Raw genomic sequence first — 13,137 nt, forward strand, 5'->3', positions numbered from 1 at the left:
AGCAGGGCCCCCTCATGCCTCAGCTGTCTATCCGATGCCCTGGACCCCTCAGGCTGGGCAGCTACTGACCCCCACCTTGGGGAACCCCATGGGGTTCCTTCTGCCTGACAGGGTGCGGAAAGAAGGGGCAGCCTTCTGGGGAGGGAAGGGAGAGAAGGCCCAGCAAGGCTCGGCCCCTCTGATGGGGCAGCTGGCAACGTGTCAGTCCCACTGGGAACTCTTCCTCAGGCATGAGAGTCATTTCAGCCAGGGCCACGCACTGCTCAGAGAGCCCCGTGTCACGCCTGAGGCTGGCCAAGCTGTCTGAAGAAGGAAGCAGCCCCAGCCGGAGGCCCTGCTGAAGTCCAGCCTGCAGCTCCGGGGAGACCCTACCCAAGCCAGGACCACGCCTGACTCACACTCAGGGGCCTGGCCTCCCCCAGGGAGGGTGGATTACAGTGTCCCCAGTGCCACAGGCTGCTGTCACAGAGCCAGATGGAGGCTGCAGCCACACAGACAAGGCGGGCAGATGCTCTCCCCGCCCCCTGCTGCCCTCCGTGGCAGGCGGTCCTGAAGACAGTGAAAGTGGAAGAGGGCACCTTTGGTTTCACCCAGCGTCGAGCCTCCCTCAGCTCCAGCTGTCGCTGCAGGTGGACCACGCAGCCCGCCGCCCTGGCCAACTCCTGAGCCAGCTTGTCGTTGGCTTTCTGCATGTGTCCCAGCTGTCCTCGCAGGAGGGCATTCACCTGGGCGAGGCTGGTGCTCCTGGAGGGACAGACCCACGGGGGCACACGATGGATGCTGACCCAGCACCAACTCAAGAGCTCCACGGAGCCTGAGGCCCCTGCTCTGCCCAAGCAGTGCTGGCTTCCTGCACTGGGCCTCCTCAGATGGCAGGATGGGTGGGGGGTGGGGACAGTGGGCCCCAGCCCCATGACCTTCTTCCTGCCTCCTCCTGAGCCTGTGCAGCTCATCCCCTATCCTTAGGTGCCCCTCAGTCCAGAGGAGCATGAGCCCTGCAGGGCCCCAGGGATGTCAGGAGGGTGTCCCTCCAGCCAGTGGATCTGCACCCTGGCTAGTCTGACCACCCCACGCTAGACTGCATGGCTGCCAGCAGTTGGAAGCCCTGCTCTTCAGGTGTTGGCCCCCACTGGGCTATTTCCCCTCTCAAACTGGTTTTCAAAATGCTTCTCAGCACGTTGCATCCCTTCACAGACACCTGAAGGATAAACTGGCTGTGAGTACTCAACAGATGCTTTAACTCCTGGGTCTGGGGACATAGGGCCCTGGGAGTGCAGCCTCCCAGCCACCCTGCAGAGCCCTTCCCTTTCAGCCCCATTGAGGGGCGGGCTGGGGCAGCCAAATGGAGAGGTGAGAGTACATGTGGAGGAGCAAGGTCAGTGCTGGGGTGCTGGGCTGGTGCTGTGGTACTGGTTTTGTGGTGAGGTGCTGGGCCAGTGATGGGGTTTGGGGTCAGTGCTGAGGCCTTGGTCTTAAGTTGGGGCTCAAGGTTGTCACTGGAGTGCTGGGTGGGATGAATGCTTGCAAACCAAACTGTCCACCATGAAATCAGAGTAGCTCAGAGCCCAGAGGGTGGGGAGTCTGGACTGGCAGAAGGGCTGGCCTTAGCCAGTGTCAGGGGCTGGGTACCACCTAGAGAACTCTAAAGCAGGGACTGTACTGGAGAGGCTGCATAGGCAGGGAGGCCCAGGTGTGCCATTGTTACCCTACTTCCAGAGCAGGAGGCTGTGATGAAGGGATGTGGGGAACCCTGTAAGCCCAGTGTGACCACAGGCATCCTCAAGACAACATCTGCCACCCTCATCAGACAGCTCTAGAGGAGCAGTGCTGGGGGGCCAACCTTTCCCTCACTTGCCCTCTCAGCCCTTCCCCCAGGACACAAAATGGGGGCCCACAGCAAGCAGGTGGGACTGCAGCTTGATCCTGCTGCGTTGCCGCCCGGCCTCACCTCTGCTCTGAGGCCTCCAGGCGGCCCAGGGCCTCCTCCAAGTCTATACTGTGCTCTAGCTCCGACCTCCGCAGCCGTGCTTCGGTAGTCTCCAGCCGGGCCTGCAGCTGAGGCAGGCAGCCCATCAGAGGCCCAGCCTGGTGCAGTCACCCTGCCAGCTCTAAGAGTGGGCCTGTGATGCAGGCTTCAGGCCCCAGAGAGCCCCACATCTGCGTTTCACTGACAGATGGGCAGACGGAGGCGCTGATGTCCTCAGGGCCTGGCACAGTCACATGGGGCAGGTCAAGCAGCTAGGAGGGCACTACAGGAGCCATCCAGCCTGGGCCTCTGCATAGCTTTGGTGTCCTGCCATGGATCACAGAATTTCAGGCTGCTGACCACAGCAGTGCCCTGGGTGACCCAGATCCAGTGGAATCAGGAGATACACCAGGGCCCACGGCCCAGGCTGCAGGACTGTTACAGGACCAAGAGCTGACCCCAGGACCCTGGAAGTGCCCAAGAGGAAGGCCCTGGTTGAGTGCTAGTGGAGGATGGGGACTTGTGGTTGGTCTCCTGTCCCCTCAGACCTCAGCAGGAGGGGAAAGGCTCTGGACCTAATGGATGGAGGGTCACTGTGTCATGCTGGACACTAAGGCCTTGCTTGTTTAGAGGGAGCTGGCACTAGGCCGGGCTCCCCGCCTGGCAGGCTTGGCTCAGATCTGACTCACAGGCTTCCTAACCGCAGGGCTTTTGCGGCCTCTGTCCCCTCAGGCTGTTCCCAACAGCCCCGCCCTGTGCTAGGAAGATCCCACCCCTACCGGAGGAGGCCAGCATGAGCAGGGGACCACAGGCTGCGGCCTGGAGCCCTGGGTCAGGATGACCCAAACAGTCTTGCCCTGGGAGCTGGGGCGGGGCACGTGAACGGGTGTTTCCCACACAGAGCAGGCTCTGGGGAAAGTGGTAGAGGCAGGCTCACAAGAAGGTAGGAGCTGGAGATCCTGTGGGATTTCCAGGGAGCTCAGGGTAGGTGAGGTTCAGGTCCAGAGGGCATTTGGTGCTCAGGGTAGAGTGGCTCTGGGTGAGCACTGCCCCCTCTGAGCCTCAGTTTCTTCACTATCCCTGCCATGCAGAGCTCAAGAGGCCTGAGGACAGTTCAAGTGGTGTCCAGGTGTGGGGCTCTGTCCCCAGGATATGGCCATACCTCCGCCTCTCTGTTCAGGAGCCACCATGCCTGGGAGTGCCTGCAGGGGTCTCCACCATGGCCTCAGTTTGCCCACTTGCTGCCTGGGTCCAGATGTGTCCCACTGCCCTCTCCGGCCTTCAGCAGGCGACCTCAGCAAGGGCCAGGCTGAGCACGTGTACTCACGTGCTCGCTGACTGCATGGCACCGGCTAGCCAGCTCCTGTCGCTCAGCACCTGCCTGGGCCAATAGACCCTCCAGCCGGGCCAGCTCCTCCTGCAGCAGCAGCTCACTCTCCTCCTGCACTCGGGCCACAGCAGCAGGCAGCTCCTGCACCTCTGTGAACACAGCATGTCGGCCCCCACTGCCCAGCAGCCCCGTCCCACCCAGTCCTATCCCCATGCTTCAGCTTGCTCAGTGGCTGTCCAGATCGAGCCCCCACCAATGAAGCAAAGCAGCACCACCTGGACACTGGGTACCAGGGTAGACACCTCATCCCCAAGGGCGGGTCCTCTCCCTCCTCGCCACGGCGTGGGGCTCCCCACTCCTTTAGAAAGCAGGATGAACTTGGCAGTGTGGGTGAGAGGGCATGGCTCACACTGAGCAGACAGCCTGACTGCTGCATGACCTGGTGCAAGGGCTACACTTCGGGCCAGCTTTCCCTCTGTGTGACAGTGAGGATGCTGTGTGTGGGGTGCTGGGCGAGGGACACGGACAAAGCCTAGGGCTCAGGGTGGACACAACCCTAGGGTTCTCATGCCAGGAAAAGACCAGAAGGAAGCAACAGGGATGCTGCTGTTACAGTGTCAGCCCCTGCGTGCTAAGGTGAGTGCCCTGGGGACACCCTGGGGACAGAGGGCCAGCGGGCCAGGGGGCAGTCCCAAGTTGACACACTGATCTAGCTTCGAGTGTGCTGCCCCATTTCTCACCTGGGGTTGGCTCCCCACCCAGGCTGCCAGTCACGATCTCGCGGATGCGGGCAGGCACAGGGGTGGGCGAGGCCTGCTGCCCTTCCCCACGCATGGTAAGTGCCCGGTCTTCCTTGCTCGCTGTGGGGCTCAGGATGGTGTCCTCTAACCTCTGAAAAACACCCCAGAGACACCTAGCATCTGGCAGGCACTGGACAGTGCTAGACAGCCATGTAAGCCCACTGAATTAGTGGAGGCCATCACTAGGTCACCCCAACGTAGCAAAGGCCCCGGAGAGGGCAGGGCAAGGCAGGTGCCCTGGGTTTCCCCACATGTAAAGTGGGACAGCTCCTGGTTGTGTTCTGAGCATTGAGGAGGACTAGGTGGAAAGAAGGCTTGGCTGGAAATGGCCCCAGCCCCAGTGGCTTTGAGCCAGGTATGCCCCCTGATGGGTGGGTGGTTGCACTGCAGGGAAGGGGCAGGCCTTAGCCCCAGGGGCCAAGGTCCCAGCTGCCTCCCTTCCCAAAAGAGGCTGGGCACAAGCTTGGGGGAGGTACAGCCAGGGATACCTCCCTTCCTGGAGGGTCCTGAGCAGCTGAATTGCCAGGGAAGAGGCCCACACAGGGAAGAGGCCCAAATTGAGCACAAAATGCCAGGGTCCAGTGCTGGAGGTAGCCCTTGGGGGTCCTGGGTTCTGGCCAGCTGCAGCCTAGACAGAGCCCTCTCCCCAGGTGCTGGGACTTCCCCTGCTCACCAGGATGCACCACATGTGGGAAGCAGAGCAGAAGTCGGCTACACGGAGGCACAGGGCATCCCCCTCCCAGGAGTGAGCTGCGGGCTCAAGAAGGGACCTTTGGGGTGATTCTACTTCCCAGGATGCTCAGCTGACAGACAGTCTTCTGCCCCTCCCTCTCTGGCTCCCTGGCCATCAGAAGTGGACCCTTGTCCGCTACCCTAGGGGACCTCTACCTGGTGGCAAATTCCTGCTTGATTTTACCCAGGTCTGGCCCCACTGCCCTGGCTCTGACCTGCAGCCTGAGCTGGGGGGTCTCTTGGGTGTACCCTATTCCCATCACTCTTGCCCTATTCCTATTCCTATACTGGCCAGGTCTCTTTGGGTCCTGTGGTCACTAAGCACCCTGCTTGGCATCTGGATCTGTTTGCTGGGGCCCAGCTTTCTGTCACCAAAACTCAGGCTGAGTGTGGTGCCTGGGAGAGGCCCAGCACATGCTAAGGGGCTGGTACTCAGCCCCCAGGCTTGGATGTGCATGCCTGGGTATGGGTGGGCACATGTGTGCACGTGTGAGCATGTGTGCATATGTCCATGTGTGGTGGATCCCTAGAGGTCCCGGGTCTTGGGGAGGTCCTGCCCTTGTCCACATCCCCAGGGGACCCTGGGTGCTCCACAGGTAAATGGTCTCCCCTGCAGCAGAAGCAGGATGTGGGACACAGGGGTGGGCAGCCCCTTCCTAACAAGCTGGGGAAAGGGGGAACCCGGGCCCCCTCTCAGGAGAGGGCAAGAAGAGGTCCAGCCAGGGGCGGCCTGGCCCCTTACTTTGCACAGAAGGAAAATGAGGCCCGGCAGGCAGCACACAGCACCATCCTGGGCCACTGATCAGAGCTGACCTGGCCGCCCCAGGCCGGAAGCTCCCGCAGCCCCCTCTTCCCTCCCCTTTCCCTCCCCTGTGCTCTCCCCCAAATGTCCGTGGCGCCACCCGCTAACGGGAAGGCGGCGCGCAGCTTGGACTTGACTCATTCTGAGTGTTCACAGAGGGTCACTTATGAGCTACGTCCCGAGAGGCACAGGGGCGTAATGGTTTCCAGCTGCGGCCGGTGCCGGGCAGCCGAGCGGGAAGGGAGGGAGGGGCGTCCCTGGCCACCCCTGCCCTGTCCTCCCTTCCCCCTTATATCCTCCCCTTCCCCCACCCTTTGCCCTGTCCTCTCCCTCCCCCTACACCTCTCCTCTCTCCTCCTTCCTATCCTGTTCCCCTAGGGACTACAGAAACCTGGGGGAGGGTTGTGGCCTGCACTGGGCCATGTCCCCGGGCCTGCATTGGGCCGTCTTCTTACTCGGGGCCTCCTGACACTGTCTCTAGCATACTCTCTTCCCTCTGTCCCCAGGCCCAGCGTGGGATCAGTGCTGTTGCCTTGCGTCCTGCATTCCAGAGGGATCACCAGTCCTGTTCAGGGTCCTTCCTGGCTAACGGGGTACTGGTGGAGATGGGGCAGTGGGGAGAGTTGGGGGACACTGAGGCTGGGCGCAAGGCTCCCCAGAGATCCTGACTCAGTTGAGCCTGACCTCCTCCTGCCCCCAGCGCCCTCCTTGGTCCACAGCCCTGCAAGGGATGCTGGGAGCCAGGCCTGACCTGAGGGAGTCGTTCTGTGTGATAGACCAAGGGGCTCCCACTAGCCTTCCGTGCTCCGGCTCTGTGCAGCGATGTGAGGGACTGCAGTCCCCACAGGGTCAGTTCAGGATTCCCTCCAAGAGACCTGGGGCCACCAGCAGCTGGGACCCTCCTGGGCCTGTGTCCTCGTCTGCAGGCTGGGGTGGGGGGTGGTCTGGGCCACAGAGCCCTGGGCTGCAGATCCGGGGAGGTGGAGTGAGTGCTGTGCCGGCACCCATCTCACTCAGGGCACTCGAACTGTGCCCCTGCCAGCCCTTGGGGTGGGGATCCTAGGGGTGCTGCTGACCCCTGTCCTTTACCTCCTCACCTATTATGGGACTAAGGATCCTGGGGGGTGGGCCTAAGCGGGCTTGTGTTACGCCGTGCTGCAGATGGATAAACTGAGGCCAGAGACAGCGATTCAACCTGAAGGGGTCCAACTGAGGGGAGGGAGGTGCAGGGGCTCCAGCCTGCCCTTGGTCTCCTAGGGAGGCTGTAACCTTCATGTTCCACACCTGTCCCTGGGGCATGACCCCTCATTCCCGATGCTCCTTCCAGACCACTAGGGATGGGAATCCCTGGAGTGGACACCAGGTCCTGGGGTCTCAGTGAGGCAGGAGGAAGTGTGTGGTGGAGCGTGGCCTTCGGCCTTGAGTGGGACATGGGACACCCGGAGTAGGGACTGCAGAGGCTGACCGAGATGTCCTGCCCCCATGGTCCCAGCAGCACCGACCACACTTCTGAAGAGCCAAGGACGAAAGCAGGCCCTGTGAAGCAGAGGGGGAGGTGCGTGCGGCAGGAACTAGGTCCTCCTTCCCTCGGCTCCTGGCAGGACAGACACCGCACCCAGTGGTGCAGTGCAGGGCATGTGCCCATCCCCAGCAGCCTCCAGTGAAGTTAGGTGAGACCCCCACACCCAGAGCCCAGCAGAGGCAGATCAGGGCACGGAGACCTTCATGTAAAGTCACGGAGGGACAAGGTGCCTAGCATACCCTCAACACCAGGGCTTAGCTGGTCAGGAGGCACTGGGGAGACACTGCCCCTGGGTGGCTATGTGGGGAACTGCAGGATGCTGATTTGTTTCCAGGAGTCGGCTGGGCCTGGGGAGACCCGTGCCAGGTGCGTGTGGAGGAGCAGGTCGAGTGGGCCTCTCTTTGTAGTATTTCCATGAACAGACTGTTCCTATGCTTATTCTTGACCTGAGTCAGGAGGTCAGCCTCCAGCTTCCTTGTGGGAGGGAGGCTGGGCAAGTAGGATTGTTGTGGTCACCGCCTGAGAGTCCTGTGCTGGCCTGGGACCCCACCCTAGAGCCCAGACACCGTGGTCATGGCTGTTGAGCAGACAGCTCTCCCGCTTGGTGCCAGGGCCCCATGCCACAGGCCTCCCTCCAGCAAGGTCCAGCCACAGCGCTGTGCTTCCTCAGCCTGGCCTACTGCAGATGGTTCCAGGCAGGGGTCCCCTGCCAGTTCTGTGTCCTTAGAACAGAGCTGCTGTGGGCTGGGCAGCAGCCACCTCCCCAAAGGGTCACCACTTATGCCCAGCTCCCCGTGCCTGCACGCTGGGCTGGGCAGCACCCAGGGCAGGTGCCTACTGCTGGGTAGGAGGCTGCACCTCAGCTGATATTGAACCCAGAGGTTCCTTGAGGCTGGGTGCTGAAGTGAGCACTGAGTGTGAAGGGGGTGCATCCCATCTCCAGCCCCAGCATGGCACTTGGCACACAAAAGGCTCAGACACTGTTCACGATGTGAATGGCTGGAAACCCGGCTGGAACTGCCAGAGGTATGAATCACAAACTACTAAGTGACTCACAGCAAAGAACATTTCAGAGGCTGGGGACACTGTCTGCTCTTGCATCCCTGGTACCCACAGAGGCTGCCTGGGAAGGTGGCAGATGGACTGAAAGAGTCTAACAGCCAACAGTGCAGGTGTGAATTTACATGTGTGTGTGTATGTGCACACATGTGCACACTTGTGTGAGTGCAGAAACAGTGCAAGTGAAGCAGAGGCCCAAGGCAAAAGTCTGCAGGGGGCCTGGGAGGAGAGGCAGGGAGCGGACAGAGCAGGGCGTGAGGGCCTTGAACTGTGGTGGCAAGGAGAGGCCCCTGAGTGGGAGGAGTGGTCTGTTGGTTAGTGCAGGGCCACCTGTCCCAGCAGGAGTCCCAGGAGACCTGCATATGAGCCAGCCTGTCCTGCAGCTCACTCATAACATGCAGGGTTTGGTAGTGGCTTGTGGCCAGGCCCCCTCTGGCCATTCCTGCTCTCTGTCCCCATGGGCCTGCACTATGGTGGTCTTGTACCCTCAGAACCTTGGGGGATAAGGATCTCCCACAGGCTAATAGGATAGCTGGGCCAGGGGCTGGTTGCTGGGATGAGTGGGGCAGGAACCCTCTGTGCTGCCCCCAGACCTGTGGCCTGGGAGCCCTCAGAGGGCTGACCAGCAAGGTTGGAGACTGGGTTGGCAATGCTGTGTGACAAGGCTCCCATAAGTACCCTAAAGGAGGCTGTGGGGATAGCTCCGGGGGCTGGACTGAGTGCCAGCTCCTCCTGGCCTTGCCCTGGGCTCTCTTCCATATGCCAGGAGGAGTAAGGGTCTGCCTGCTTCTGAGAGCTGCTCTGATCCATTGCTGACCTCCAGAAAGAGGGAGGGGGCCCTGGATGCATAGAGCTGGAGATTGGCCTTAGACACAAGCACCCTGTGGGGTTAGCCCTCCACCCTCTGTCCTCCACCTGGGGCCTGCACTCTGGGGAGTAAATGTCAGCATGGAATTGACTTGTAGGACACCCCAATGGCACTAGAGACTTGGTCAATGTGAGCAAAAACCCACAGCTTTGGTAGCAGAAGGTGGTGAATCAAACAGTCCCCCCACTGCCTTAGGAGGCCTCCCAAGCCTTGCGCCAACTGCCAAAGCTGCTGCTGGAAGTGAAATCTTACTCTAAGGCTCAGATTCGTGTCCCCACCTGGTCCAGCAGGACTAAAGGGCCTCAGGGCACTCGTCCCTCTGGCCAGACTGTCATCTCTGCCTGTCATCTCCATGGAGGAGCCTTGAGTAACCATGATGAGATGTAAAAACTGTGCTGGACATTGGCACAGGTCTCTGTCCTTCTTAACTCTGGTCTTCCAAGCATCCTACCTTAATAAACAAGTCACCAAAATATATCTTGCTTAAGCTGGAACTGGAGTAACCTTCTCTTTGCCCATTCCTTTTATGCCTAAAAGCCCAGCTCCCCTCCTGGGAAGATTTTGTCTATATTATATCCAGGTTGCCAACTATTCAAAATGATGCTGAGACTGGCTTTTACAAGTACTGTTGTTCATATATAAAATGTTAAGAGAGTTTTTCATTGATCAAAATAATGTATTAATCTGGCCCTCATGTTACCAAAAATTTAGGACTACAGCTAGAGAGATTCATGACAAAATGTCAGACTCAATACAAGGACCTAAGAGCCAGCGGGTTACAACTGCTGTTGCTCAGAAACACTTTCTAAACGTTCCTGTCAGCCATACTGTTCTTGCTTTGATTGCTCATGCCTTTGTATACAATTATTATACAGGTTTTGATTAAAATTTGTTGTTGCTTAAAAGGTGCCAAACCCCAAAGATAAAACCAATAACAAATATGCTAGATTCTTTTTAGATTCCTTCAGCTGGAATCCACCAGATCTTGTCCAGAAAAAAGGTTACATGACACCTATTGAGGCAATAACTGTACCTGGCGGGCCTTAAATGATGCCATAGCTGGTCTCTCTTTCTTAAATGAAGTAAAATTAATGAGATAGGACATTCTTCAAAATCATGTCATTAGACATTGTAACAGCAGCATGGGGGGGGTACTTGTGCAACTGTAAAAACTAAATGTCTATACATTCCTGGTCTTTATGCTAATATCTCACTAACTGTTCAAGATATTAGATGACAAATCAATCACACGTCAGACTCTAAAATTCCCTGGATCTTATCTTTATCCTCCCTATGGGAAGCCATTACTAGAGTTTCGGTGGAAGTCTTTGTTAACTGTACTCCTAATTATTCCAATAATTCTATTATTTGGCCCATACATACTTGATTGTTCCTTTGCCTTTGTCTCCTCCAGACTTAAAGCTATATGCCTACCCAAGATAAAAATGCCTGGCGTCTATCAAGAACCTTTAGATAGACCTTCAGTAGATTATCTCTGACTGTCGAACAAAAACTATGGCCTCTTTCAGCCTGAAAAAGCCATTTGGTTATGGCCTATTACTCCCTCATAGCAGTTCAGGTTGCTTCTTCAGAGAGAAGAATGTTACAGGCAGCTGAGTTAGTTAGAAATAACGGCAGTCAGACAGGGCTGGGCCTTCGAAGGAACCAGTGCAAAAGACCAGATACCTTGCACACTTGGAGGAGATGGACACCTCCCACTGTGGGCCAGATCTCAAGACAAAAGATCAAACAAATACAACCACATCCTAAGAATAAACATCAGGGATTAATATTCTAAATATCTATGGACCACCTTGAGGAAGCCAGGAGTCACCATCCAAGCCCCTACAGGAAGAGTTACTGCTCTTTACACATGCCCTTTTGTCCCCAATTTAATCAGTGTTACCTGCACAATTAACTTTTATTAGTAGACCGTTGTTCTGCCCCACCTCAGACCCACCTTGCAAGTTCCCAAGTTTTCCCCACCTTGGACCCACCTCACCTCATGGTTTTGCTCTATAAAAGTTCCTAGAAAACAAAGTCTTTGGTACCCTTTCTGTCTCTCTGTCAGACCGAAGCTTTCTTTCTCTCAGTAAATATATTTCGCTCTTAAAAAACCAAAATCAAAACAAAAGCGAAAATCAGTCCCTACAGCTAGCATCTTGCTAAGTGTGCATTAGAAAAGGACACGTTAGTAAAACATACATTAGAAAAGGACAAAGCAAAAATGGAAAACTGAACTGAAAACCAGGGTGGCAACTCCTCAAAAAATAGAATTACCCTGAGATCCAGCCAGGCTTCTTCTGGGCGTTCACCCCGAAAGGAAGCCAGAGACTCAAGTAGGCTTGTGTGCAACTGTGGACGGCAGTGTTACTCAGCTCAGCCAGCATGAGCAGGATCCTAAGTGGTCACCAGTGGGTGAGTGGTTAAGCATCATGAGGCTCGTCCATACCATTGAATATTGCTCAGCCTTGAAAAGGAGGAAAATCCTGGCCCACCTGCAACAAAGATGGACCCTGAGAGCATCATGCTTGGGGACAGTACTGTTTGGCTCCATCTATCTGCAGTTGTCAGGTCCACAGAGACAAAGTATTCAGTGGTTGCTGGGGAGGTGTGGTCCTGCCACCCAGTCCTGATGGGCCTGAGTATCTAGTGGCGCCTGTGCAGCCTGCTCACCTGGGTACCTGCACCAGGATTTCAATCACCAATTGCAAATAGCAAGCGTTGCGTGGCTCTGCGAGGCTCTCAGGTGCCAGTGACAGGGACAGTGTGAGCTGGGGGCAGACAGAGGCTCCCCAGTCCTGTACTGCACCCCTACTGCGGGGCTGGTACTGCTCTGGATGGCTCCTTGGCCACTGCATCCACCTTGGAGCCTGGGTTCTCCAGGGACCTGAAAGGGCTTCAGGGACCTGAAGAGGCCCTGAAGAGGCCACGCAGGAGGCAGGGCTGAGGGTAAACTGAGGCTCTGGCTGCCTTTTTCCCTCACTCACTGGCCTGGTGCCTGGCTCCTGGGCCAAGAGCCCAGCAGAATGCCTGACAGGTGAAAGTCCCCACCTGGGGCTCCTCGTGGGTGCCCATGTGTACATGTGTGTACACGTACATGCGTACACACTGATGTGACTGTATCATTAGCCACCTGGTGCTACCTCTAGACAATTACTCCTTCCAAGGGACAGGTGTTGTTTATCTAGGGCTGCATCAGTCCCACAGCAGGTCTCCACGGTCTGCAGCTTGGGCTGATAAACAGATGAGTCACTGGTTCATCGGGGGTGCACCGGGATCCCAAGGTGTAGGAACTGCCTGGCTCTGGTGGCCACAATGGATGATAAGAGCAGGGGAGGCAGGAAGGGCTGTGCATGGAGCAGTGGGCATCCAGGAGTCAAGGTGGGGCAGAGGGACCCTACAGTTGTGTCAACACTTGGCAGGTTGAGTGTCATAAAGACAGAGGAGCTGACGGAACGGGTATTGGGGATCCCCTCATGGCAGCCCCCGTCCAGAAAGCCCGGGCAGCTCTCACACCTGGCACAAAGGAAGTAGAAGACAGCGGATGAGCCCAGAGTGCCAGGCAGAGGGTCAGAGCCTGGGTAGGCTGCTGTGCTGAGCACCTGCCAGGCTCCTCCCAGGTGTGCCTGTGCCTTGGGCACCCCTGCCCTTGCACATGTGCATCCACGTGAACATGTGAGCAGGTGGAAAGTGCCCCTGGACTTGGAGGAGCTGCAAGTCCCCTATGTGCAGTGTCCCTGAGGGGCCCTTAGCATTGGGCAGCCACCTCACTGACCTGGATCGCGGTGGCCAGCCCCAGTGGGGACTGCTCGGCGGAGTCCGGGTCACTGGACTTGCTGTAGTCGGTGCTCATGTTTGGCCAGAACACAGGACCCCTTGGAAAGCGCAGGCTTGGCTCTCTGGTGAGTGTCCTCTGCCTTGGCCTGGCTAGCTAGGACCTTGCATGTTGCCCCTGCCTTGTGCCTGCCTCACACCTGCATAGGGCTCGTCCCGCTGTGCCGAGACCTGCTCCTGGGCACACAGCTGCCCAGCTAGGGTGCTGAAACCAACAACAC

At 57.8% G+C, this 13,137-nt stretch overlaps 1 protein-coding gene across 12 annotated transcripts in view; it reads right to left on the minus strand.

Annotated features, from left to right (window-relative positions):
- Window positions 1-13,137, minus strand: part of Crocc2 (ciliary rootlet coiled-coil, rootletin family member 2) — a 50,977-nt gene extending 37,840 nt beyond the window's left edge. For 7 of the 12 annotated variants that reach the window (XR_010043424.1, XR_010043426.1, XR_010043425.1 and 4 more), the window contains exons 1-5: window positions 12,858-13,136; window positions 4,037-4,187; window positions 3,294-3,445; window positions 1,949-2,055; window positions 579-744 (exon numbers count right to left, since the gene is read on the minus strand). Coding sequence is in view for 8 of the 12 variants with exons in the window: in XM_013157693.3 (XP_013013147.1) it covers window positions 579-744; window positions 1,949-2,055; window positions 3,294-3,445; window positions 4,037-4,187; window positions 12,858-12,935 (654 nt within the window). In the remaining 4 variants the exon portion in view is untranslated. Of the gene's footprint in view, window positions 1-578; window positions 745-1,948; window positions 2,056-3,128; window positions 3,446-4,036; window positions 4,188-12,857 lie in introns of those variants that run through there. The other 5 variants (XR_010043427.1, XM_063236972.1, XM_063236971.1 and 2 more) reach the window with 4 other exon arrangements.

This window comes from Cavia porcellus, unplaced genomic scaffold (assembly GCF_034190915.1).
Source record: "Cavia porcellus strain 051 isolate PalLab524CR breed Dunkin Hartley unplaced genomic scaffold, mCavPor4.1 scaffold_26, whole genome shotgun sequence".
In the NCBI taxonomy this organism is placed as follows: Eukaryota; Metazoa; Chordata; class Mammalia; order Rodentia; family Caviidae; genus Cavia; species Cavia porcellus.